The 26,702-nt window shown below is 34.0% G+C and overlaps 1 protein-coding gene and 1 long non-coding RNA gene across 5 annotated transcripts in view; one reads left to right on the forward strand and one right to left on the reverse strand.

Moving 5' to 3' along the window:
* Positions 1-3,574: 3,574 nt before the first annotated feature.
* The window catches only part of LOC135842833 (uncharacterized), a 56,726-nt gene continuing 33,598 nt past the window's right edge, over positions 3,575-26,702 (reverse strand). The window contains exons 3-11 of one of the 4 annotated variants that reach the window (XR_010558197.1): positions 15,602-15,734; positions 15,436-15,522; positions 15,243-15,332; positions 14,900-15,115; positions 13,831-14,080; positions 8,816-8,898; positions 7,351-7,570; positions 6,573-6,699; positions 3,581-6,496 (exon numbers count right to left, since the gene is read on the reverse strand). This is a non-coding gene — a long non-coding RNA (uncharacterized LOC135842833). Of the gene's footprint in view, positions 6,497-6,572; positions 6,700-7,350; positions 7,571-8,815; positions 8,899-13,830; positions 14,081-14,899; positions 15,116-15,242; positions 15,333-15,435; positions 15,735-26,702 lie in introns of all 4 variants that reach the window. The other 3 variants (XR_010558199.1, XR_010558198.1, XR_010558196.1) reach the window with 3 other exon arrangements.
* On the forward strand, positions 6,973-8,101 carry LOC135842832 (peptide deformylase, mitochondrial-like). Its single transcript, XM_065360487.1, has 4 exons — positions 6,973-7,246; positions 7,315-7,488; positions 7,558-7,678; positions 7,773-8,101. Exons 1-4 carry the CDS (start codon positions 7,085-7,087, stop codon positions 7,985-7,987), a joined length of 672 nt encoding a protein of 223 aa, XP_065216559.1. The 5' UTR covers positions 6,973-7,084; the 3' UTR covers positions 7,988-8,101.

Below are 26,702 nucleotides of genomic sequence, written 5' to 3' on the forward strand. Positions count from 1 at the left end.
AACTTTGTTCGATTTTATTGTTATTGTTCAATCAAAAAATGTAAATAAAATTCAAAAAACATATTGCCCTTGGGTATGTTTTATACGTTTGACAGATATCAAATAAGTGATTTAAAGTATTATGTTTTTTACACGGATTTTGCATAATCTGGATTATGGATTGTCAGAATCTTTTTTTTTTTTTTTTTTTTTTTTACAAATAAGTAATATAAACAGTTTTTGAAAATCTGGCTGTTTTTTTTACCGGATTGTGAACAGATTAAAATTGAAAATCCATAATCTGGAATGGATTTTAGATTTTACTTCATCAGAAATAAACTGACAATCCACCCACAGTCCCAGAATTCTGATTATGGATTCTTGTAAAATCCGTGTAAAAAAACACAGTCATTTTTTTTAAAAACTTCTTGATAATTCTGTGGTCAAAAATCTCGAAATTAATTTTTAAAAAAACAAAACAAAACAAGTTTTAAACAATAAAATAAAAATAGTTTTGAATAGAAATTATTTTTTAAACACCAATGTTTTTTTCTCGGCATTTAAAATAACTGTTTTAAACAATGTTTTGAACAATCGAGTTTAAACAACCCCTCACTGACCAATACTAGTTTTTGATTGGCTGAAGAACTCAGTTTCTTATACCTACCTAGTGTTGTTTCTCAATTTTAAATACGACTTTTTCAATATTTAATATTTTATTTCCATAAAAAGGCTTTCGGTTTTTTCAAAAAAATTTATAATTAGAAAAGGTTAGAAAAACTTTTAAGAAAGATTTTATTTCAACTTTTTAAACGATGTTGCTGAAAATCTAAATTCTAAACCTTCGATTCTTCCAGACAGAAGTTCATTAGATATGTATATCAAAATGAAACTTTCCATGACTTTTTTCGGTACCTATTATTTTCTCTGCAAATGCTTTTAGTTTTTTCTGAAAAATTTAAAAAAAGCTTAGAATAACTGTTCAGAACGATTCGACTTGAATTTTTCAAAAAATAATGCTAAAAATTCTGCAGAGCTCAGATGCTTATGATAAAAATGAAATTTCTTTTTAAAATATTTGTCAACTACACTTACCTAGTGAAGAAAAGATCAGTATGCCGGATTCATCTCGAATTGGTTTAGTATCTATAAGTACATATTCAAGGAATATATTTTCTTCTTGAAATGGTATCACCCAGAAAGGTGAAAAATCAGGTAAGTAATTAGGAATCTTCATCTTTGTTATGAATTTTTTTTGTCATCTTGAAACAAGTTGTCTAGAAATGGGTGAAAAATGTTCGCAGAAAACCGGTCGATGGAGATTGGAGACATTGTTGTACAATCATTTTTTAATATAAATCGTGTAATGAAAATGTAATTTCAGATTGTTTCAATTTTAATTGGTTATACCTAATGTGGACATTGATCGAATTGCAAAAGAGCTTTTGAAAAGTACCAGATTATATCATTTTTGATTTGATTTTATTAAATACTTAGATTAGATATATGTACCTACTTACCTATTCAATTCATTGTACAATTTTTCCATCGTAAAACTGTAATTTTTCTGTACAGGTAGCAGCAGTTATCAAAATAATGCTGCAATTATGACCAACAATCAGGGAGCGTTCACCAATATTGATAAAGCTCCAAATTTTGACGATTTCAACTGACCGATGCGGAGAAGTTCGGAGAATTGAGAAATGTGCCGAATAAATTGCCTAAGCTGTCTTTCGAGTGGAGCATAATAATTGTTGCTTTGCGGTCGAAATGACGTTACGAGTATTATGACTTGAGTTATTTTTGATTGATTTGTTAAACGTTGTATCGATGAAAGATCATCAGTGCTCAGTGTCAACCGTAAAATCGATTATTTTATTTTTTTTAAAAATTGAATTATGGCAAAAAATGATCCTACTTTCAATTTTCCATCTCTGAAATTACTGCTAGTCGTTGCATAGAAATATTTCAAACTTACGTATTTTTTTTTTTTTTTTTTTTTTTGTGAGAACTGTCAACTTTTATTCCATTTTATTGCTTTATTTGCAAGTAGGAAATTCATTCAACTTTTTACTCTGTATTGATTAGAAAGATTGGTAGAGGTGAAATGCATTGTCGATTTCAATTTTATGAAGTAGGTATATGGAGTGAAATAAATTTTTCGAGGTGATTTAAATAGTTTTTTGTGGTGTTTTTAAATTAATTTTTTGACGGATATTTGTTGGAATAAAATGGACGTTTTTCTATTTTCAAAAAAAAAAAAAAATAGCTTCAAAAAGTGGTGAAATGTGAAATGAATGCTACTTTCGGAATATTCAGCAACATCGAAAGATAACAAATATCCTACAATATTCTCTGAAATAAGCCTGATTCCGTTTTCCGCATTCAAAATCAGCCAACTGGTTAGTTTGGTGTGTCATTTGAGTTGCATACCCTAACTGTAAGAGTCAAATTATGAACTTTTGAAAAAATTGAGCTTTTCGTCTTAATTAAAAGCTAATAAGCCGTACGAGGAGACGATTACTATTAATCAAGCGTCTCTGATCACGATAAGCTGATTTATTTTATTCGATGTTGCACTCTTTTATACCTGAAAGTTCAACTTTTTCGTAAAAAGCTTCATTATCCAGGAAACTCTGAGCTTTCTAGCTGAACCAACACCAGAAATGAATTCTCCGTGTTGCAAAAGTCCTCTGACAACAGATCGTGCATCGTAAAAAGCTTCCTAAAGCTCAAAAATGAATTCAAAAGTTCAAGTATTAAGAGTATAGAACACTCTAATATCCTATACTACCTACTTATACATATTCTCCTGAAGAAAAAAATCGACGAAATTGGTTTGTTCGGCACGTCGTTTGGGTTGCATACGTTAAAACTTTAAGGGGAAAATATACACTGTTGAAAAATTGAAAATTGAGCTTTTTGAGTTTTTCTGCAGAACCAACACCGGAAATGGATTCTTCGTGTCAAAAAAATGCACTTTTACACCTGAAAGTTGAACTTTTTTGTAAAAAGCTTCATCATGAAAAAAACTTTGATAGCCCTACGACGACGGTTCGTACATCCTAAAAAGCTCTCAAAATAAATTCAAAAGTTCAATAATACTCCATTAATACCTACAATTCGAATAATCTATCTAAAGATCAAAATATTACGATTTTTCATCATGAATGCTATTGCAGAAATATTCCATAGACAATTCGTATGTAAAACAAAAACATAGCTTCAACATCGAAGAAACCCATAGTTAGTACCTTCATTCAATTTTTAAAAAAATGGGCATTTTGTAGTTTTCTTTCCATTTTTTTTTTACAATTTTTCAGCCAAATCACGCCAGCCACATTATGGCCCCTTAAAAGCCAAGATCAGAACAGTGTAGTGTGATGAGTTGCATATCAACATTTTTGCAGGCATTTCGGATTTTCTGAAGTAAATATCGCTCATTGGAGTTTTTATTTCGTATTTTCAAAAGTGATTTATACGATACTTCTTCAGGAAGGCATTCGGCGATTTTGGCAGGAGCGTTTATCATCTACATACAGTAATTAAACACGTAGGTACTAGAAATGAAAAGTCGTTTAAAATAAAATACATTGTAATTTTGATATCAAAACATACATAAGTATAATATTCAACAGTTAAAATGAGTTACAGCAACCTAAAACAAAACCAAGTAAGTGATGCAAACAACAAAACAAAAAATTCATCATAAATGCAAGAAAAAAAATTATCATAAGGAAATAACGAAACCAATTAAAAAAATATGCAGTATAAAATATGTCATGTGTAGTGAAATTATTCCTCCAATATTCAACATCAACATTTTTACAATTTCAATGCACTTAATATTCACTAAAAATACATAAGTCACAAGGACGTAACAAAACTTTATGAATGGTAGGTACAAACAACAAATTTTAAAAATGGATAGTTACAGTACGTGCGAGTATGTATAGATTCATTTCTATCATTGCTTTTACTGCTTAAAAATACATGAAATATTTAAGTATTCAGCCAATATGACTGATCGAGAAACTTTATTGAAATAGGTACTTTGCACTGGCCAACCCTCATTATTGTGTGGTGCAAACAATACCTATGTGTAAAAATAAAAAATAAAATAACTTTATTTTTGTTTAAATAATGTTTAATAATATATTTTGTAAATTATGAAAGAAAGCCTATGAAAGTTTCAGATTTAGATAAATGAACGTTTGGCAAAATTTTCAACAGTATCGATCAGTATTCGACATTCGTATTGATAACCTGGAAAGTCCAGTGTGGTTAATTTCAAGTTTAACTTTAGATAGGTAATGTAAGTAAATAAATGTCTTGGTGCGTAATTTTAACGTTTTTCAAATTCTAGACACCAGTTTTCTCAAATATATCAATGTATAAAGGAGATTTGCTTGACAACTCATTCAGTAAGTAATTTTTTTATTTGCTTTCTTTGCGTCTTTTTGTTATTTAGTCTAAAGATTTTCTCTTTTTACTATTTAGTAGTTATAATTTTAATATACCTAGTTTTGATATGTATCAACTTTTTGCACATTTTCTCAAAAAAATTAACATTTCAAAATAATTATTTTAAAAAAACAAGAAGTAAAAAGCTAAAAAATTGAAAATTCAGTTTTTTTTTCTTTAATTTTTTTTTTACTTAGGTAGTTCAAATTTCAATTATTTAATTCTTTATTGTGTTGGGAAAAAAGTAAAAATATACCTACACAAAGAAATAAGAAATACTTTTTACTTTGCAACGGAATGTGAAATGTTTTTTTTTCCTGCAAAATAAACTTCCTAATATAAATGATTACTTACAAAGAATCCATTGTGCATTTAAAAAAAAAGTAATTTATACGTAGTAAAATTATATCTCCAATATTCAACTGTTTACAATTTTAATGCACTTAATATTCACTAAAAAATACATAAGTTAGAAGAAAATAACAAAACTTTGGTGCATACTTCATCATAATTTTGGAATTTTTTGATTCTACAATTACTGCTCAATTCAAGACACTACATATAATATACATATAGCTATGCACCAAGCAGATTTGCTTGACAACTCATTCAGAAAGATTCTTTGATTTGCTTTCTTTGAATTTTTCTGTTATTTAATCTAAAGATTTTCTCTTCTTACTAATGATTGCATGCTTTTTTAGTTGAAAATGTTTAAATCAGGGGCTGAAAACTGAAATTGAAATGATTTTTGATTATTGGTTTCAGTTCAGTTTTCACCTTTTGATAAAATTAGTTTTGACCGCTTTTTGTATTTGGTTTTTGGTGTTTAGCTTTTCCGTATTTTTATTTGGTTTTGTGGGTTTTTAGTTTCAGTTTTCAATTATTTTTTTTTATTGCCAATTACGGTAAGTAAATATTATTAATTCTGGGTAGTATTAGTAATATATTAATATGGTGACAATCAAGCCTTTTTTGTATTTCTTTCCAGTTTCCTAGGACCTGGCAAGTGGCCTCTCGATACAACCACATTTCAGATTTCAACCAAAAAAGTTAGCTTGACAACTCATTTAGTAAGTAATTCTTTGATTTGCTTTTTTGCGTCTTTCTGTTATTTTATTTAGTCTAAAGATTTTCTTTTCTTACTAATTAGTAATTATAATTTTCAAATTTTTTCAAATTTTTTCAATGTACTTAGTTTAAATTTAAATTATTCAATTCTTTGTTGTGTTGCGTTGGAAAAAAAGTAAAAATACCTCCGCAAAGAAATAAGAAACACCAATAATTTTACTTTGCAACGGAATGTGAAACGTTTTTTTTCTCCAAATAAACTTCCTTTGATTTTTTTAAAATTTTAATGAATTTTTGTCTTATATTTTCTAATTGGCAGCACCACTTGAAAACGCATTCTGCGAAATGTCAATAACATCAGATTTGGAGGTTTATTTTAAATCCTACAAGGCTTCGATGATAGTTGCAGTTTGTTTAGACTTTTCTGGTCTGAAAGTGAAATCCATCAAAAAATAGCTATATAAACAGAATCAAATTACCGACGAAAAATATTTAAGTCATGGATCTTATAAAATACTTAAAAATATTACCTATCTGTGTCTTCATACAACATCAGTCACTCAAACTTTCGATCAATATTACAGAATGAATCTTTAGAAAATCAACGTAGGTACCTCTACCTATATAATTATTCTTCTATGATAATATTCGAAAGGTTGGACGCTCATCCTTTTAATGGTTTTGAATCTTCATATCTGTCTTTGTGCTTTCCAACGTGAAATAATGTGTAAATTAAGTTGCAGGACGTCACTTTGTCGCATCAATAACTTAAAACTCATAAACGTATAGGTACTTCAACATCTGTCCATTTCAGTTGAGTAAATCAATTATAACCTAATTTAATAAAGCGAGCATTTCCGAGCAAATTTCCTTCAGGGTTTTCAGTATGGAACAGAACCATATCTTGAGTAATCCTAATCACATTCAAAGTGGGTCATCGTCGTTAGCTTTAGCTATCGATCATTTATTGACTTATGCTCTGAAACTAAAACAATACGTGTTACAATGCAATCGAATTATGTACGTTTATGTATAACACAAGTTTATTGGAAGCGTATTACCTCCTCGTCGATTCGACTTTTTCACCGAAGTCATATCAGGCTTTGATCTGTAGGTACATTTCATGGGCGATGACCCGAAGGAAGAGAAGAGAATAAAGGGGCCTTATCCGATTCAAATTCTGGTGGTCTGGTGAACATTGAAGAAAATAAAATTACATATACCACTTCAATAAAATTAATTACAGCAGGAAATAGAATATAGAAATACTGAAATAGTAATAAGAATTTGCTGATTGCTCTTGCCGCAACCGCCGCGAATTTGAATTTTGAATTTTAGGAAACCGGAAATGAAGTTCAAAGCCAGGTGAGCAGCAAAACCGGGCAGTAAATTAGTACCCAAAATCGTCACCAGGAGCGTGCGCTTCGTTTTCTTATCACAATCATGTTGTGGTGAAAATTGATAACAATTTTTTCAAAAATTGAACAGCGAGCACCGGTTTCTCATTTTAGTCTAATTTTCATTAAAAAATGCTGTGATATTCATCATATTTAACTCGTTAGAAAATTAAACGATGAACGTTATCAAAAGAATAAAAAAATTTATGGCGGTTTATCGTCTACCGTACGAAATCAAACCGCCTTACACTCACATAGTTCAAGCCGGAGATCCTGTCCTACGAAAACCGGCTGAATATCTCAAAAAACAAGACATCGAGACTCCTCAAGTTCAAGAAGTAATAATTTTTCATCTTTTCCACCACCATCGAACCATTCTTATTAATCTATTTCAACTTTTCGACAGCTTATAGAGCTGATGAAAAAAATCACGATAGATTACCAATTCGTAGGATTATCAGCTTGCCAAATCGGTATCCCTTTACGTATAATGACTCTGCATTTACCACGAGCCCAGATCGATAGACTTTTCACACCGGAGCAAATCCAAACGAAAGAAATAGAAGAAATACCTTTACAAGTATGTCGTTGTTCATCTAGTTCATAATTCTAGCCATACATTTTCACTGTAACAAGTTCTTCTGTATAGGTTTGGATAAATCCTGAAATGAAAGTAAACGATTATAAAAGCGTCATCGATACCGAACAATGTGGAAGTTTACTTAGTCTTTGTGCGGATGTTAAACGTTACTATAAAGTTACACTAAATGGTGAGTAGAATATTGGGGTAAAATTTGAATTAAATACCATCGATTTTCAGTTTTCACTAATGTATTACTCGATAATTTAATCGTCATGTTTCAGGGTTAGACGAAAACGGTAAAATAAAATCGTTAACTGCTCAAGGATGGACTGCCAGAATCATACAGCACGAGATGGATCATCTCAGCGGTGTACTTTATACCGATATAATGATTCCTAAATCGCTAAGAAACGTCGTGTGGAAAAAAATCAACGAATTCAACGGGTTCATAGAATTACGATACTATCCAAAATTCCAGTACAAGAAGAAAAAATGAAAACCGATCGAAATCCTCGTTGGAAACGAATACTTACCTCGTGAATCGCTATTTGTTGGAAGGATATTATGTCAAGTGTAGAATTGCCGGAAGTACAATTTTTTGTTTTCGTTTTTTAATTTTTTTATTTATATCGAAATGTATAGAGCTTTTTGATAGAACACAAATTTCGACAAGTTTTTCAACTAATGAGACGTGTAAAGTTACATTGTTTACCATGCAACATCTAAATTACTCTAATTTAAAGGTACAAGTACCTACGCGAGATGTTCGGAGGCTTGTCTCAAATTTCCATGTCAACACAACAACCAGATGAGAATGAAATACGATAAATACTGCGAATGATCGAAAATAACGTTAAAAATTTATCTAATGTCAAATTATAACGTAAACTTAGTCAACGTAATTCGACGTTCAAATTTTTTAATCAATTTTTCTACTTGTTTACTCGTATTTTTTTTTTTTCATTCTTTCGTCATTCGAGTAAAATGAGACACCCATTAGCTCGATAGCAATTAATTTGAAGCATCGATTATGCAACCTTCACCTTTCAAAATTTGGTAGTACAGGCTTTTATCGTGTATCTTGACATTTTACCCAGTATACATTGTTTTATACTCGAAGGACTAATTAGCTCAACGTTCAAATTGACGAAATTAATCATCATGTCGAAATTTAGTCACTTTAAATTATTATTCTGTGGTTTCGAAGCCTATTACAAGATGAATCATAGGGTAAGTGTACAAAGTGATTGGAAGAGCGTTAATGAATTTATTTTTCAGGGCTGCCTTTTACGAGTACGTTCCGTACATCCCGAAATCAACTTACCTTGATCAAACGAGTAGAAATGCAGTCCAATTGAAAGAGTTACGATTCGAAATTTTTTTCAAAAATTGTGATTTGATTTGAATCTGAAATCATAACAACATCACACGTGAATAATTTGTACACATATCAGAGATATTAAAAAAAAAAAATCACCTATTAATTTAGAACACAGCTATTCGTACATACGAATTCGAAAAAAGTTCATCTTCCATCTGCAAAGTTAATGTTCTTTATAAAATTGAACATCGATATTACTTTCATTTTACTATCGCTATTTTGTTGAGAATCACGAATTAAATATTCGTCTATGTGATAGGAATATGAAATTAAATGAAATGTGAAAAAATATTAGACTAATTTATAGGTACCTAAACAACTCAAACAAGATCATTATTTTTTTTTTTAAAGATTAGGAAAAATGAAAGACATTTCTTGTTTATTATTCTAGCTATGTTGTACCTAAACAATCTACTCTTTGAAACCGGTTTCAAAATAACGAAGGTATAGCCAGTTTTTTATGCAAAATTCACAACCTCAAATATGATTTTCGATACAGACAGGTGATCATGTAACCTTTTGATAATTCGGTGCACTCTTAATTCAAAATGTAGATAATCGTCTGATGAGCAAATATGTATCTATAGGCTACCTGGAATATGATGTCGAGTATGAGTAAACATATTATCTGGATAGATAAAAGCAGTTTACTCGCTGGGCGAACGAGTTGATTTATCACTTCATTTTTACGGAAAAATAAACTATAGATTTATACTATCAGAGTCAGTCCCTTATCATCCATGCACGTTTTTCCAGCTGTTTACGATTAATCTACCTATCTACAAGTATATGTATACTTGATACAGCCTTGGACTATTTTATTTAATTTGTTTACGCTTACGTACAATTAATTATTACTCGCGACGATGAATTATGGTTATATTAGACTGAACATGAGCCTAGTTAAAATTTCCAAACATTTCTAGATGTTTATGATCAAATTTTTAGTCAATGAAAACTTTACTTCTATTCCTTATTCTATTTCTCAAGGTTTGAAAAGTTGACAATTTCGTACATTTTTGGTCATTACTTCATCAGTTTAAAAAAAAAAAAAAAAAAAAAAAAAAGGAGGAGCATCAACGTTCCTCATACTGAAATGTATTGTGATTTTGAATCGTATACGCGAAATATGTAGCTAATTATTGGAAAATCGTTTCTGTATTTTCATTCCCTAAGATCGCAACAGTAGGCAACTTTATGCACACATATCATAACAAATGAGAAAAACCTCTTAATGCAGGGGCTTTTCAATATGTATGTACTTTTCATTTTCGATTTGAACACGTTGAAAACAAAAATGCAATTAGAAAACAAATTTTGGTTTTAGACCCATTTTAATAATTATGCATTTGAATTAAAAAACTATAAATTGAAATTCAAAATCAGCACCTCTAAAACCCAACTAATCATACCCCCACCGAATTCGGAATTTTTGAAAATTTGGATAGGTATTTTTGTCTGGGACAGGGGTTAGGGGATTGAATTCAAAAAAATAAGTTCCAATTTGAAATTATCGCTTCTATAAAAACTTAACAAGCCATAAGTCACCTGAATTTTGAACTTTTTAAAAGCTTGGGAGTCTCTGGGGGAGAGGGAGGGGATCCAGGGAGCTCGAGTAAAACCAATGAGTAAAAATTGGAAATCAGTACTCCTAAAAACTTGACAATCCATTCGTCACACAAATCCCTAAATTTTTTCAACTTTGAGAAAATTTTGACAATTTTCAAACAAATTAGAATTTTTTGCAATTTTTATTTTTTGGCAATTTTGAAAAAAATACAATTTTTGCACATTTGAAAAAGAAAAAAAAGAAGTAATTGATTTTTTGACAACTTTTAAATTTTTTACATTTTTTTTTAAATTGAGAAAAAATTTTAAAAAATTGCCATAATTTAATATTTTAAAAAAAATTGTTTTCCCCTGTTTCGTTTCTGGAAATTTTGTTGAATTTCATTTTGAAATTTTTCCTCTACACTTTTTTAAAAATTTGAGAATTTATGGTTACAGAAGGGGGAGGGGGTCAGGGGGACTCGAATCGAAAAAATAAAACGTAGAAATTTAGAAATTTGAAATATTAAGCTCAAGCTAAGCATTGCTAAAAACTTATCAAACCATACGTTACACGAATTTTTCGACATTTTGTGAGAGAGAAGGAGCAGCCAAACATTATTTAATTCGTTCGCGAATGATTCACCAAAAATTAATCAAAAGAATCGATTTGTTCGCGAACGAATGACTTACACAAATCGATTCGTTCGCGAATGATTCACTAAAAATTATTCAATTCGTTCATGAATGATTCACCAAAAATTAATTGAAAGAATCGATTCGTTCACGAACGAGTCACTTATACAAATCAATTCGTTCGCGAATGATTCACTAAAAATTATTCAAATTCGTTTGTGAATGATTCACCAAAAATTAATTCAATGAATCGATTCGTTCGCAAACGAGTCTTTTATACGAATCAATTTGTTCATTTCGTTCGCGAATGATTCACCAAAAATGATTCAATTCGTTCATGAATGATTCGCCAAAAATTAATTAAAAGAATCGATTCGTTCACGAACGAGAGTCACTTATACAAATCAATTCGTTCGCTAATGATTCACTAAAAATTATTCAATTCGTTCGCGAATGGTTCACTAAAAATTATTCAATTCGTTCGCGAATGGTTCACTAAAAATTATTCAATTCGTTCGTGAATGATTCACCAAAAATTAATTTAATGAATCGATTCGTTCCCGAACGAGTCTTTTATACGAGTCAGTTCGTTCATTTAGTTCGCGAACGATTCACCAAAAATTATTCGATTCGTTCGCGAATGATTCGCAAAAAATTATTCAATTCGTTTGCAATGATACATCAAAAATTAATTAAAAGAATCGATTTCTTCGCGTACGAGTCACTTATACAAATCAATTCGTTCGCAAATGATTCACTAAAAATTATTCCAAGTCGTTCGCGAATGATTCACCAAAAACTAATTTAATAAATCGATTCTTTCGCGAACGAGTCTTTTTCTATTATACGAATCGATTCGTTCGTGAATGATTCCCCAAAAATATAAATAATTCAATTCGTTTGCGAATGATTCATCAAAAATTAATTGAATAAATAAAAGAATCGATTCCTTCGCGTACCAGTCACTTAACTAAACAAATAAATTCGTTCGCGAATGATTCACTAAAAATTATTCCAAGTTGTTCGCGAATGATTCACCTAAAATAAAACTAATTTAATGAATCGATTCGTTCGCGAATGATTCATCAAAAATTAATTAAAAGAATCGATTCCGAAAATTTACGAAAATGGGATGTGACACGTCGATTCGTACTAATTTTAGGGCCCTAAATTCGAAAATTATTTTTTTTTTTGAATTCGGCCCCTCAGTGCCTTGCTGAACACACCAATTTAGAGAAAATTGAGGTACCAAAGGCCAATGGAGAACACCGGAAATAAAAACGAACAATATAAATTTTTCTGAAGGCTTCCGATCAGCTGGAATGGAAATGGTAAAATTTAATCCTGGAAAATTCATACAAGTACCTATTTATGTTCAATTATTGATTCTGGTATACGAATTTTCATTAGTTTCACTCCAAAAAGTAGTACCGGGTAACCAAAAAATTGTATACTTTCTGAACTTTTTGAAGGGCAAATTCAGTTTGGTGGTTCTGATTTGAATGCTCAAAAAAAACAAAGGGGCATATGTCGCTAAATTATTTTAATGTCACGAAATCTCAACAAAAAGTGCTGAGGGCTCTGAATTTTTTGATCATCCGGTACTTTATTTCAGAAATATCGCATTTTCGCTAAAAAAAAATCTAAAATTAACTCGAAAATTCCAAAAAATTCTACTAAAATCAAAAAATTACCTAACTAACAAAACTTTTGATCAATCGAGGAGTTTAAAACACGCTCGTTTAAAAATTCGAGCTTGAATAAAATTTTTGAGCGAATATCATCTTAAATTTCAGCCAAATACCCCATAATGAGAAGAGAAAAGGAAGCAAAAGTCAATGTTTATACCAATTTGGACTATCTTAAAAATATTTTTACATGATCTATCAAAGAATGCAAATTTCGAATCACTTGACTTGAATTTCGACTCAATTTTCAAACAGGAGCCTGTTCGATAAATTGACTTCAATACTTTCTTCAATTTTCACTTGAAAATACCTGGATTTTTTTGAAATGCATTTCCAAGTGTTTTTTGAATTTCCAAATTATTTTTACGATCGACAGATTTACCAATCAGAAACATCTAAGAAACAAAGAACAACACCAGCCTACGAAAACGTCTCGAGAACTCGCAAATTGCGACGTTTTATACGAAATGTGCACATCTACACATACAATAGCACCCCTTCCCTGCCATCGCGTATACAAATAAAATGATTATAATGGACAACAACACGAACTACTATCATATACTTTATGCGTAAATCTTTTAGTCGTCAAATTAGCTGATGAGTACGCTTCCTGTCCGGTTATTATATTGCGACTAATTCAATAACACACGTAAATTGCTAGCTGTCAAATACTCGTGACAGCTGATCTAATTACAAAATCATAACCATCGTAAGACCTGTGTACAATTCCGATGATCGTACGATACGGTCGTAAATTAGTCATCGAATATTGTAACCGATTCTATTTGTTCTGCGATGCCACGTAGGTAGGTAATCTGATCCTAAACGATGACATTAGTATAGAAAAATGGAACAGAACGTGGATAAGATAGGTAAACATCGAATAAAACAAATAGGTATACGAATAGCTAGCTCTTATGAGTCTCGAATCTCGTATCTCAATTCAATATGCAATGCAATTCTTAAAAAGCCAGTCCACTCCAGACGATGGCACCGGGTGACATGTCGACTATCGAGTCAGTTGAACTAGGCAAACCAGATATTCAAGAATCAAGATTTTCCATTATCATTAATTTTAGTTACCTTCGCGACACCGTATCCTGGCGCGATCCGTCCTCGTAGCCTTTACTTTATGGATAATCATAAATATTCGAAACTTATAATTCTTTCTTCTATATACCCGAACTTCTTCACGAGCATACGGATTAGCTTGGATTTAGTATCCGCAGAAGCAAACAAGCATGTTCGAACACAAACATCTTGGCCAAGTTTCAAATCGATAACAGATTAACATCGTCGGTCGCGATGGCGAGCTTCATCCATGTGCAAAAATCTAAGTAAACAAAACCATTCGAAAATCCATTATCAGCCTTTATGTGTAGGGATGTTTTTGCCGCACTTTTAGCCTAACGATACGTTAAAATAGCGCGCATAACTCTTCCTCTCGACTCGACGGCATGGCAATGTGCGTTGTATAAAATCCGAAATTTTGGTAAACAACCCAAGTAGGTACTACGCATTAGCAGAAGAAAATGCCACGATACTTTCGACGTTTACGTCTCATCGCACGTGAGACGTAGAAAAACTTTCACTCAACGAGACCATCCTGACTGCCATTCATGTTTAAGTATATATTCGAATCAAAAAATATATACCCGAAGTAACCATTTTATTACAATTTCAATTCGGGGCTCTTCGACGAGTAAAATTGTTTACCGAAGATTTTCCCATACGTACGACGAAGCAAATACTCGCATCGTCGTCGATTTAGTAAACAAAGAACCAATAATAACAATACACTTCGTTCTATCCTCTTTCTCGTATTTTTATACGACATTTTGAAGAAAAAAATACTCGTCGATGAAAGCAAAAAAATAATACCAATTTACTATAAGTACCTACCAAACTACGTAGTAGGTAATCTCGTTCTCATAATAGTGCTTACTTGCTCTCTTCATCGAATGTGGTGTAATTTTTCAACACATCACGATGCAAAATATAGTATCATAATATTTTCATTTTAACGCTGACATTGTAATTAGCAAACACGTTTGTTCGGCCATATTGTAATTAGTTGGCTATTGGTGTGACGTATCTACTAATGGGACTAATTTAATTTATTCTTCTAACTTCTTCCGGGTATTTTTCTCACCGTAGAGTTTTGGCAATGTTGATCGTTTGATGAAATTCATCTTCGGCGTACTCGTCGTCGTCGTCATCTTCATCGTCAACATAAAAATACGCGAGTCCTCTATTTTTGTTGTGTACTTCGATGAATACGTACTACCTACCTATGAGGTATGACCCAAGAACATAATATACGAATCATGTACCTTGAAATCGTCTAATTGGTTTCGGTGCTGTGTATCTGTAACATATAAACAGTGTTGTAGGTAATCAGGAAATTCATCTGGGATACTTTCATTTATTTTTTAATAATATTGAAAAACATTCGTCTTCGCCCGAAGAACAGCTAATTCAGAATATCTACTTACACTTCCTTTCTTTCTCGCTGAAATCCGTACGATTAGATTCGATTCGGCAAAAAAACATCTTGTTTTGCTTCTGGATCGATTTATTAACACCTGTAACATATAATTTATTATAGTCGAGTCGAAAGTGAGCAATAAACAACTAATTCTGCGGAAAGTTTAATGAAAATCTTTAAAAATTCAAATTCGTAATTACCAATATCGAAGTAATAGTTCCAATAAGGTATGGGTTTTTCTTCGCTTAGGTATTTTTCATAATAAAATATTGCACCAAATCAACTACCTAGATAATTTTAATTACTGTTTACCTTGCTGGCGATTACGTGATTATTAATTGATCGTTATTGCTGATTTGTATGTACCTCGCTACCTAACTTATTGTAACACTCGTTGATTTACGATTGTTCTTCGAGTGGGTAGATATACTTAGGTAGGTATCCGGATACGTGCGATTGAGTCAACGCTTACCTCATTTGTATCCAATCAAATTCTCACCTGCAATCAGAATAATGGATTTAAATTAATTAGTGTCGATTTTCTGCATTTATTTCTCGCTACTGATGTTTGATAAGCATTATAAGCAACGAATTAAATGATGGATTTATTGCTGCAGAACGATCTCAAAATAGAAATGGGTTACTGAAAAAAAGAAAAAAGATTAACGTACAGAAGGAGAAGGATAAGGAGATGGCTTTAGTACCGATTTTTAAGTATTTTTTTTTTTTTTTACAATTTTGGATTATTTTTACGATCTTCGAATTTGCTCATTTTTTTAAATAAATAATTATAGCTATTTTAAGAACTTGTGAAAAATTTATAATATTTTGGCACCATTTTGCTAAATTTTTAATTTTTTTTTCAATTCTTGTACAATTTTGAGCAATATTTTTGGTAATTTTCAAATGAAGTTGGGCTCTCGATTTTCATGTTGTGGAATGTTTGCCGTATCTATTCGATAGAATTTTAAAGTCACAATATTTTGAGACTGTTTACAATTATTCGTACAACAATTTTTTGTAAAAATTTGACCTTTTTAACAATAATGTTTCAATTTGCAATTTTCTACGAATTTTTTGCTCTTTTTATTCGACGTACAATTGGTGCATATTTTCAGCAATTTTACCTCAATTTTTACTCCCATTGTGGTTAACATATCCAAATTTCAGCTTCCTAGGTCATCCCCACTTCTTTTAAGGAGGAAAAAACCGAAAATAGGGGAAAAATGAGGGGTTTTCCACCTTAATTCCGCCTTAAATGAGGTGGGAATGACCTAGGAAGCTGAAATTTGGATATGTTGATCACAATGGGAGTACTGACCAATGATATGATTTTGGACCATTTTCATTCATTTGGGAGCATGTTATGGCCCTCCAAAAAAATGACCTTACCGTAATTTTCGAATCTGACCCTCCCCCACCCTAGGGGTCGACTTTAGGTCCCAAAATAATCTCATTCCCCAAGTTTGACTTTATTTGATCGATTAGAACAGGTTTCAAGTCCTAAAGTCATGAAATGTGAACTTATTGAAATCACATCACTTTGAGGGGTCGTAGCGCCCCCCTTGGGGCTAGGGAGTTGGTTGATAGCTCATTTGATAGGTATTTGAGGAGAGATTAAATAATCAGTGCTCATTTTACTCAAAAGTAATTTTTTGACAAAAAACTGATTTTGGGGGGCTTTGATCCACTGTGGGGGTGTGGGGGGATTAGCTCTAGAGGTAGGGGCGGGAGATTTTAGTATGTTGTTCACTACACCATCCTAGACAATATTCGCAAAAAAAAACCTTTGATCCCAATTATGTCCGGGTCAAATCATAATTTGACTGGGCTACTGGTATTTTTAAGACATTTATGTTGACACTTTACATGCAACGTGTCTGAAATATTTCATCAACTGTCAGTGAGTATATTATTATTTTCAATGAATTCTGGTGAAATTTGAATCATTTTTCAAACGAACTCCTCATCAAATTTTCATAGAAAAATATTAAATGAATGCAAAAAAAAAACTTACAACAATTTTCTTAGATCTTGACCATTTTTTAGAATAATTTCCAGGAATTTCTGCATCATTTTCAAAATTTTTATGATATTCGATCTCTGAGCGATACCATAAGATAAGTCGGAAATTTTCTTTTGAGAAAAGCATACTTTAGTGAAAAATTACAAAAATTATCGAACATTTTTTTTGTCGATTTATTTTCAAAGGAAAGTAAAGATCGAAAAAGATTTCAATTTTCTAAATTTTTTTTCTCATTTTATCGCATTTTTTTACGTTTTTATAATGTACCTAAACATGTTTTTATCATAAATTTAACTCATTCCATCTTATTCTACACACTTTCAGGAACCAGAATTCACTTTTACCTCAAATCTCATTTTTCAACACAATCTCAAAGTTATGCAAAAAGCTCAACTTTTAATTTTTCTTGAAAAGTTGAAGTTTAAATTCTAGCAAAAAAAATTGAACCGACGTTTTAAAGCAAATTCATTTTGGAACTTTCACACATTTGAATTTTTGCAAAAAAGCTCGACTTTTAATCGTTGCAAAAATGTCGGTCACATCGTTCAGGTTTGAGTTTTCACAAAAATAGTTTATCCTCATTGTTCAAAGTTTCACAAATTCATAACAAGTTGTAGGTAGACCTTCAACAAAAATTCAAGCTTCGAACTTTCATCAAAAGTCCAGCTTCAAACTTTCCTAAGAAAAGTTCATCTTTTAAATTTCCCGAAAGTTGAACTATGGATTTTTGCAAAAAATTTGACTGAATTTTCACATCAATGTTCAGGTTCAAGTTTTCTCAACAAGTTGAGCCTCAAAGCTCAAAGTTTGACCAACAGTTGCGCTTCAAACTTTCATAAAAAAATTGTGAGTTGGTCTTCATAGTCGGGGAGCCCGCACAAGGATTTATTGCACCCCCCCCCCCGTCGATCCTCCGTGACAACTTTTTTCTTAAAGGGTGAGTCCTAAGGAACATTTCTAGCCCTTGTCCTCAAAAAAAAAGTGGGCCTACTAACAAAATGGCGGCCATTTTGATTGACAGGTCAGCTGAAATCGCAGATTTTGTCGTTCCAACATAGGACTTGCACGAAATTTTTTATATCATACAAAGGTAGATCGAAAGATAAGAAAAAAATTTATCACCTGTCAAAATATCAATTGCTGAAGTGCATTTTTCGATTTTTGGCGAATTTTTGAAAATCAAAAGGCCAAAAACGAGCGAAAAAATCAAAATCTTATCAAATTGACCTAGAAAGCTGAAATTTGGGATATATCCTATTTTTGATACGCCAAATCGATTGGAAACAGTTTCAACCCGTTTTGAGCAGTTCTGGAGCCTGCAGCGGATTTTTGAAACTCGAAATTCCCACAAAATTTCATCAAATGTAGTTAGAAAGCCGAAATTCATTCTGCAAACTAATTTTAATACGCTACCAAGTCAATTTCAGGTGGATTTTAAGTCGTTTTGGAGCCTCCAGCGACTTTTTGAAAATTACTGGAGCCTCCAGCAGATTTTTGAAACTTGAAATTTCCCTAAAATTTCATCAAATGGAGATGGAAAGTCAAAATTCATTCTGCAAACTAATTTCAATACGCTACAAAGTCGTCTGCTGGTGGATTTCAAGTCGTTTTGGAGCCTCCAGCGACTTCTTGAAAGGTTGTACGGCGTTTTTTGGAAAATTGACATTTCCAAAAAGTACCTGGAGACTTCAAAACCATTTGAAACCACCATGCAGTCGACTTCATATCGTATTGAAATTAGTTTGCGAAGTAAATTTCAGCTTGCTAACTCCATTTGATAAAATGTTGTGGGAATTTCGAGTTTCAAAAATCTGGTGAAGACTCCAGGAATTTTCAAAAAGTCGCTGGACGCTCCAAAACGACTTGAAATGCCCCCGAAGTTGACTTTGTAGGGTATTGAAATTAGTTTGCTGAATAAATTTCGGCTATCCAACTCCATTTGATGACATTTTGTGGGAATTTCGAGTTTCAAAAATCTGCTGGAGGCTCCAGAACTGCTCAAAACGGTTTGAAACCGTTTCTAATCAATTTGGCGTGTCAAAAATAGGCTATATCCCAAATTTCGCCTTTCTAGGTCAATTTGGTAAGATTTTGATTTTTCCCCTCGTTTTTGGCCTAAATTTGATTTTCAAAAATTCGCCAAAAATCGAAAAAGGTACCTCAGCACTTGAAATTTTGACAGGTGATAAATGTTTTCCTGATCTTTCGATCTACCTTTGTATGATTTAAAAAATTTCGTGCAAGTCCTATGTTGGAACACAAAATTTACGATTTCGGCTGACCTGTCAATCAAAATGGCCGCCATTTTGTTAGTAGTGTGATAGCTGGGACTCTCCTTGGTATTCAGAGGGAGAGCCCAGTGCTATTCAGCATATAGTTAAGCCCAGGGAACCCAAACTCTACTGATGACCTTACGAAAGTACATCGAACAGCAAAGGTGACGAAACACCGCATAAATGATCATAGACCGCAAATGAAGTGTAATGCTTTAATGTATAAATCTCTGATATAAAACCGAATCGATATATTACAAAAAGACACACTAATCATTATAAAAAGACACTTGCAATGACGATTGCAAGTGGAAGCTCTGAAATGCATCCGTACCGGAACACCAGTGAAAAAATACCTAACGTTTGTAACGTCTCTAATGGCGGAAGTGGCTATACTCGAACTAAACCGACAGAGTGCACTACTTAAGCAGTGCAGCCACTCCGCAGGAACACATCTTCCCTTTAGGTGGAAGCTGTGGGCGCATCCCCTACCGTCACATATGCCCCGCTTCCATTTGAACAGCGTGGACATCGGAGATGCTGGAACATTGAAGCCAAAAAACTGGCCAACGGACAACGGACGGGAGGGCCCATCTGCCCCGCTTCATATGAACCCGCAGCTTCCAGATGTTGAACTATTGGGTCCTTCGGAATCTCATCTCAGCCTCCATCCGCTGATTTTAAAACGTCTCTGCTAATTTTTTACGGCACCAGCGACTTAAAATTACCTTACATGCGAACATTTTTGGAAAATAAATTAATTACATCCACATCTTAGTCGCTAAGTGCTACAAAAATTCACAAACACTTAAATATTTACATAAACAACAGAGAAAGTACAAAGTTCCAAAAATAAATCGAAATCCGTAATTACGCAAGTAGCTATTAGAGATGATTGAAAACCATTCCAAAACAAGGCTCCAGTACTTGAGAATAATAACAGGTACGTTGAATCACATTGAGTTCACATTGAGTTTGCTTCTTTCTCAATACTCGATCTAATTTTCATTTTTCTCTGTTATCAGCAAGCTGATATTTTCGTCAAGTTGAAGTTAGACGATACTGGAGCTGGAAACTGCTTTATTTCATCTCTACTATAGTAAGTACTCCGTTGACTAAATTGTTTTCGTGAACTCTGCTCTCATGTAGTTTCTTATTGGAGCCGCGTTACTGTCCCAGACAGCTAGCCACACGTCGCTATGTTCACACACAGCTGGGAATGTTTACGTTATTCCCACTGACAGCTGGGACGATGCTATTTTCCCAGACAGCTGGCCGGAACTGACTTTTTGCGCGTTTTCGAGTCGCATTTTCTCTGATTTTTCTGCAACGAAGTTTCAAGCCTCTCTGATTTCTGGAACTAGCTCATACAGCTTTCAACCTCTCTGTTTGATGATAAAAAAGTATTTACAATAAAATAATTCTATAACTAAGTCAAAATTAATCTAAAACTACAATAAATCAGTCATAAATTAACCATAAAAAAAAAAAATTTGCTCCGAGTGCAATTTTTCATAAATAAATCAACAATGTAAAAAATAACCAAATTGTACCACTAATTAGAAGCTAAACGCAATACAGTAATACGAATCGAACTATTCACTATGCTTTCACCAACTGTTGTGCATCAAAAGTTCTGGTAATAGATAAGTTTGCACAAAATGGCGTTTCTAGAGATAAACTTTTACGTAGCTACAGTTATCTAATTTACAATCTTATCTCTAACGTTGCACTCGGATGTTAGAATATAATTACACTGGTCTACATAAAAGTAGTTGGCCTTGAAAGTTTTCAAAGCTTCAAAACTTGCTTACTTCGTCGTTGAAACGATAACAATTGAAAGCCTGAACAAAATATGCTCTTTCGAAGTCGTCAAGCATTTCAAGCTGTATAAAATTCAAGGTTTTTCTGCGCTTTCTATTTCTCTGATTTCCAAGGTCATCCGGTGCATTCCGAGTATGCAAGTTTGAGCTTTCGAGGTTAGTAGGTACCTGCTTTGCTTTCGAACGCGTTTCGTACCTCTCCCGCGCCATCTCTCTCCTCTCCTTGTACTTTTTCTTATCAGGAAACGTCTGTTCAAGGCAATCTTCGAGCTTTCGCTCTTCGGAGGGGGGGAGTTTTCTGCGTAATCTCTTCTTTATTTCTCGGAACTCTGCATCGTGCTTTGAAATCTCTTTTTTAGGCATCTCTGATTGGCAAGTTTGGCGAATTTTTTCCAGGGTTTTTTCAGGTTGTTTTCGCGAACCTCTGGGCAAATACTCTGGATCCTTGGGGTCGTTGACCTCCTCCTCGTCCTCGCTTTCCTCTTCCAACTTCTCTGTTTGCTCGATGGTTTTCTGCTTTGAATAATCTCTGATTTTTTCCACCAAGTCTCTGTTATCGAATTTGGATCTCTGCTTCAAATCATTTTTCAACTCCTCCAGCTGGTTTTTGTTAAGATATGACGTCATTTGGCGAGTATTGACAATTTGCTCGTCAGTAGGGTCAGCCACATTTTTGACCATGTAACAATTGCTACCAACGTGCTGTTCTACCGTATAAGGACCATAGCGTTTTTGAAATAGCTTTTTGGACAGGCCTTTTTCATATGATGACAAGCGATGCGATGTTAACATGACCAATTCACCATTCTCGAAAATAGTGGGGGGCCCATGTAATTTGTTGAATGCAACTTCGTTGTTGATTCTTTGTTGCATTCTTTTTTCACGAATAAAATTCACCAACGCCTGCTGGTCAGTCATATTGTCAATATTTTCATCAATGACTTCTTGAGTATAGACTGCCTTTCTGGCCAGCTTGTCTGCTACGAAATTATTATGATCATATTTTCTCGCTCTGACATGTCTTAACTCGAACTCCTTGAATTTTTTGGACAGTTCAATGACCTGCTGGAAAGCTGCTTTATGATGAACTGGTTTTTTATTCGAATTTTTCCAGTTATTTTCAATCCACCTTTTCGAGTTGTGATTGACTGCAGTAACTAGGTAGTTGGAATCGGAAAATACTTTGAGCTTCTCTACTTCATTTTTTAAGGCAATTTCCATCGCTTTGATCAACGCAATGATTTCAGCCAAATTGTTGGAATTTTTATAATCAGGGTGCACGACTCGTTCGGAAATATTGAAATCTCCACTGGGTGTCCAACTGATTCCGATACCCGCAATTGCTTCGTCAGTGCCATTTTGAGAACAGGCGCCGTCTACTGCTACCCATACAAATCCTTTCTTATCAACAATGAGCTTTTTGGGGTCCATTTTCATTTTTAGAGCCTCTTCTGATGTTATAGATGGGACATTGTTGGCACGTTGCTCCTCTCGTAATTTTCTCAACTCGAATTTGGCATTTATGCCAACACTTGGCACTGGCAAATCCTGAGCTAAATCATCTCTGATTCCCCAAGCTTCATTTGGCTTTACTCCGAACTCCGTTGGTGTATTATTAATCTCCTTTTCGACTTGTTTGGCATATTTGTGCCAGCCATGATGAGTGTAATCGAAGTTCTCTGCTGACTGATTTATCTTGACTCTCAGTCTATCGCCGATTATTCTCATTGTTCTTTCCACTAGGCTTGATTGTGGATTATATTTTGTAGTGTGGCCAACTTTCACACCATAGGATTTGAGTAGGTCATTCCAAGCATCACTCACAAATTGAGTACCATTATCAGTAATGACTTTACGCACTTTGTGCCCCAGTTTCTTGATTTCTTCCAAGATTTCTTTCATTGCTTTAGAAACCTCTTCTTTGGTAGCCACAATCAGGGTTTTTAGCCAAACTTTGGCAGTGAATACACATTTCACAACTAACATGTATTTTGGATCACTGGCCTTGTTAGCAATTTGTCCAATTAGATCAGCTGATAGTACATCTGCTATGCCATAAGCTTCAATTTGAGCATACTCTAGCTTCTTTTTCTGCCCAAAGTTCTTGTTATGTTTACAATCAAGGCATTCGCTTGTGGCCAATTTGGCAGATTTTGGTACATTTGGCGAATAGTACATGCGTCGAAAAATAGCATCAATTTTGGCAGCTCCTACATGGCCGTATTCCTCATGTAGGTACATTATGGTATCTTTGTACAGCTCATCTGGCATACATGGCACTTTTGAGCCATCTTCTCTGATTCGATGAAGTACTCTGACACCTTCTTCTTCTTCCAAAATGACATATTTTTTCTCGAGCTGTCTCTTCGCTTTTCTCTGCTTTGAAGTCATGTCCAGTTCTTCAGCTTGAAGTCTTCGTATGACCTTGGACCAATTTTCATCTCTGTTTTGGTACAAGTCCAGCCTCTTCAGACAGTCTACCAACTGTTCTTTTACTAGGTCTTTGTAAACAACGCCAAGTGGCACCATTCTGGTCCAGTTCGTCTCATATAGGGTCAGCTCAGGTGCCTGCATTTCCCACCATTTACCAACTCTTTTTGGCAAATCATAAACCAAATCATGGCAATTGAAATGGGTAATCCATGCTGCTGCTTTGCGGTGTATTTGAGCCAAAGTATCAAATCTGTGCACAATTGACATGATATCTTTTCTGATGTGCACTTTGTAACCATGTAGCCACATTTCAAGTTTTTTTAATGCATTTGCTAGTGAATACATTTCTTTCTCTATTATAGTGTACCTCTTCTGATGGTCTTTAAATGTGTTGCTCACAAATAAAATTACATGATCTGTGCCATCTTCTCCTTTTTGGTACACTACAGCATTCATGGCATCATGTGTAAAACTGGTCTCAAGATAAAAATCTTGCCCCTCGATCGGAGATGCCAGCTCAAACTTCTTCCGGTACTCAGTTTCCAACTTCTCTAATGCATTCTGCTGCTCTTCTCCCCACTTGAAGTTTTCTTTTCGTATGACTTCATAAAGTGGCACTGCTAACTGCTGGTAATCCGCTATGAAGCGTTTGTAAAATCCAACGATGCCCAAAAATGCCATAACATCTTTTTCATTTTTGAGTCTGAATTCACCTTTCTTGTTGGTGTGCTTGGCTTTGAATTGATCAAGCTTTTCGAGTTTTTTATTCTGCTTCAATATTCTGCCAGGTTGGAGCTGGAATCCCAAATGGTTTATTTTACTCTTGAAAAACTTCGACTTCCTTGGATTAAGCCTAAGTCCATTATCTCTGATAATCTTGAGTGTGTCAACAAGTAGTTCCATCATCTCTTCGAAAGTTGCAGCTTTAAGTAGCACATCGTCAACGTACTTAGTTCTGCCTTTTTTTGCTGGCATAATTGTGTTCATCATTTTCACAAACAATGCAGATGACACCTTCAATCCATATGGCACTCTGATAAATTGGTGGACTTCTCCGTCAACAATGAAAGCACAATACTTTCTACATGCTTCATGTAGCACCATCTGCCAAAATCCTGCCACGAAATCCAAGCAGCAGTAAATTTTGGCACGTCCATCTGTCGTTATAATTCTATCAAGCAATCCAGCCTCATTGTAATCATTTTCGAGTATTGGATTTAATTCCATTGGATTGAGGCATAATCTCACGTCGCCATTTTTCTTAATATTGACAACCAATGCATTGATGTAAGGTGAACTGGAAGGTTCAACAATCTTTTTTGCAACCATCACTCTGAGAGCTTCTCTCACAAGTGGCATCTGCTTATTCGAAGGAGTGTACTTAGGACCGTGAAATCTCTTGATATTTTTAGGATCTTTAAATCTCAGCTTCATAGGTGGTCCTACCCATTTTCCTGGGTACTTGCTGAATATACAGGCAAACTCTTTAAGTATGTCAAAAGCTTTTTTTGCCTGTTTCTTCGTAATGGTTTCTTCATTAACAGCTTGCTCCAAATCTGCTCGCAGTGTTTCCAAAAATATTTCTGGACCATCGTCTACATCCTCAGGCTCGTCTGCCTGGTACTTCTCCGCAGTGTTGGCTTTTTTCGAGATACGATCAATTTGCTCAACATTCTTTTTCTTTACTCTGATTCGCCTGAGTGTAATTTTTTCTCTGTACTCCTGCTCTGACATAAATTTTAACGTCTCTGTTTTCTCCTCTCCTGGGGGGCAGCAGGTAGCTTGTTGGTTTTCCACATCAGGTTTTATTCCAAGCACTTTCATAGTTTTTGTGCCAATAATGAATATCTGATTACATCCCTTCAAGATGTAAAATGGGATTTTGAGCTCGCAATCTCCAAATTTGAGCTTCAGCACAATGACATAACGATATGACTCTACTTTTGAATCATCTGCCAAGTTACACACTATAGGTCTTTTCAGCATGATGTACTCAACATTGTCATAGTGATCTCTGAGCAGAATGTTGGCTGTTTCCTCTGATACTACGTTGGGAGTGGCACCTGTGTCGAGTTGAGCTGGATAGGCGGTGCCATTTACCGTTAGTGGCACCACACATGTATCAAATTTATCTTTTACTCTGAGAATCTGCTCTCTGACTCGAGCTTCAATTTCTTCTCTGCGCAGCGGTGGTTTCGGCGTAACAGGTGTTCTGAGCGAGTTCAACGAACTTTCGAGAGTCGGTTGCGCACCCTGCGCGTCTTCGGGGATATGCGTTGCCCCATTTACGTGATTAACATTAATTTTAATCGTCTCTGATGCCCCAGCAGGGCCTACAGGTGTTTCTAGCGTCTCTGATAAGTTTCGTTCCTCACCGGGAGGGGAGGGGATTCCTATCTTGTTGAGTAGCTTGTGGAGTGTCTGAGGTTTGATGAATTTTTTGAGCTTCTCTATTTTTTTAACAGCATCAGCGACTTCTTTTTCAATGTTTTTAGGATTCTCTGCTTTTTTCTTCTCTATCAGGGTCTTTTTTCTGATAATTTCGTATTGCAATCCATCTTCTTCTGTTACAACTTCTCTGCTCTCCTGAGTTTCAGCGCCATCTTGATCAGTGATGATTTCAGGAGGTGTCTTCTTATGCCAATCATAATTGTACATTTTATCCATTTCCTGAATCAGCTCTGTTTTGCGTGCAAATCTTGGATAATATCTACCATTTTTCTTGCTTAAATGGAATTTGTGCATCACTGGTATCATGTTGTAATGTTCATCCACTCTGAATTGACGCATAGCTTGATTTTGCTGGTCTCTTTTTAAGTCCAAAAATACAGCAGCAGGTGTCCACCAAAACGACACAATATCATCTTCGAGTGACTCCAGCGCTCTTCTGTACGCAAAGTATCTGTCCAGCG

Source organism: Planococcus citri, chromosome 4 (genome assembly GCF_950023065.1).
Source record: "Planococcus citri chromosome 4, ihPlaCitr1.1, whole genome shotgun sequence".
Lineage (NCBI taxonomy): Eukaryota > Metazoa > Arthropoda > Insecta > Hemiptera > Pseudococcidae > Planococcus > Planococcus citri.

What these genes read in the sequence shown, in the direction of transcription:
- LOC135842832 (XM_065360487.1), top strand. Translation starts at nt 7,085, where the DNA reads ATGAACGTTATCAAAAGAATAAAAAAATTTATGGCGGTTTATCGTCTA. An exon ending in AGACTCCTCAAGTTCAAGAA is followed by an intron (nt 7,247 to 7,314) that starts GTAATAATTTTT and finishes ACTTTTCGACAG; the next exon opens with CTTATAGAGCTGATGAAAAA. An exon ending in TAGAAGAAATACCTTTACAA is followed by an intron (nt 7,489 to 7,557) that starts GTATGTCGTTGT and finishes TCTTCTGTATAG; the next exon opens with GTTTGGATAAATCCTGAAAT.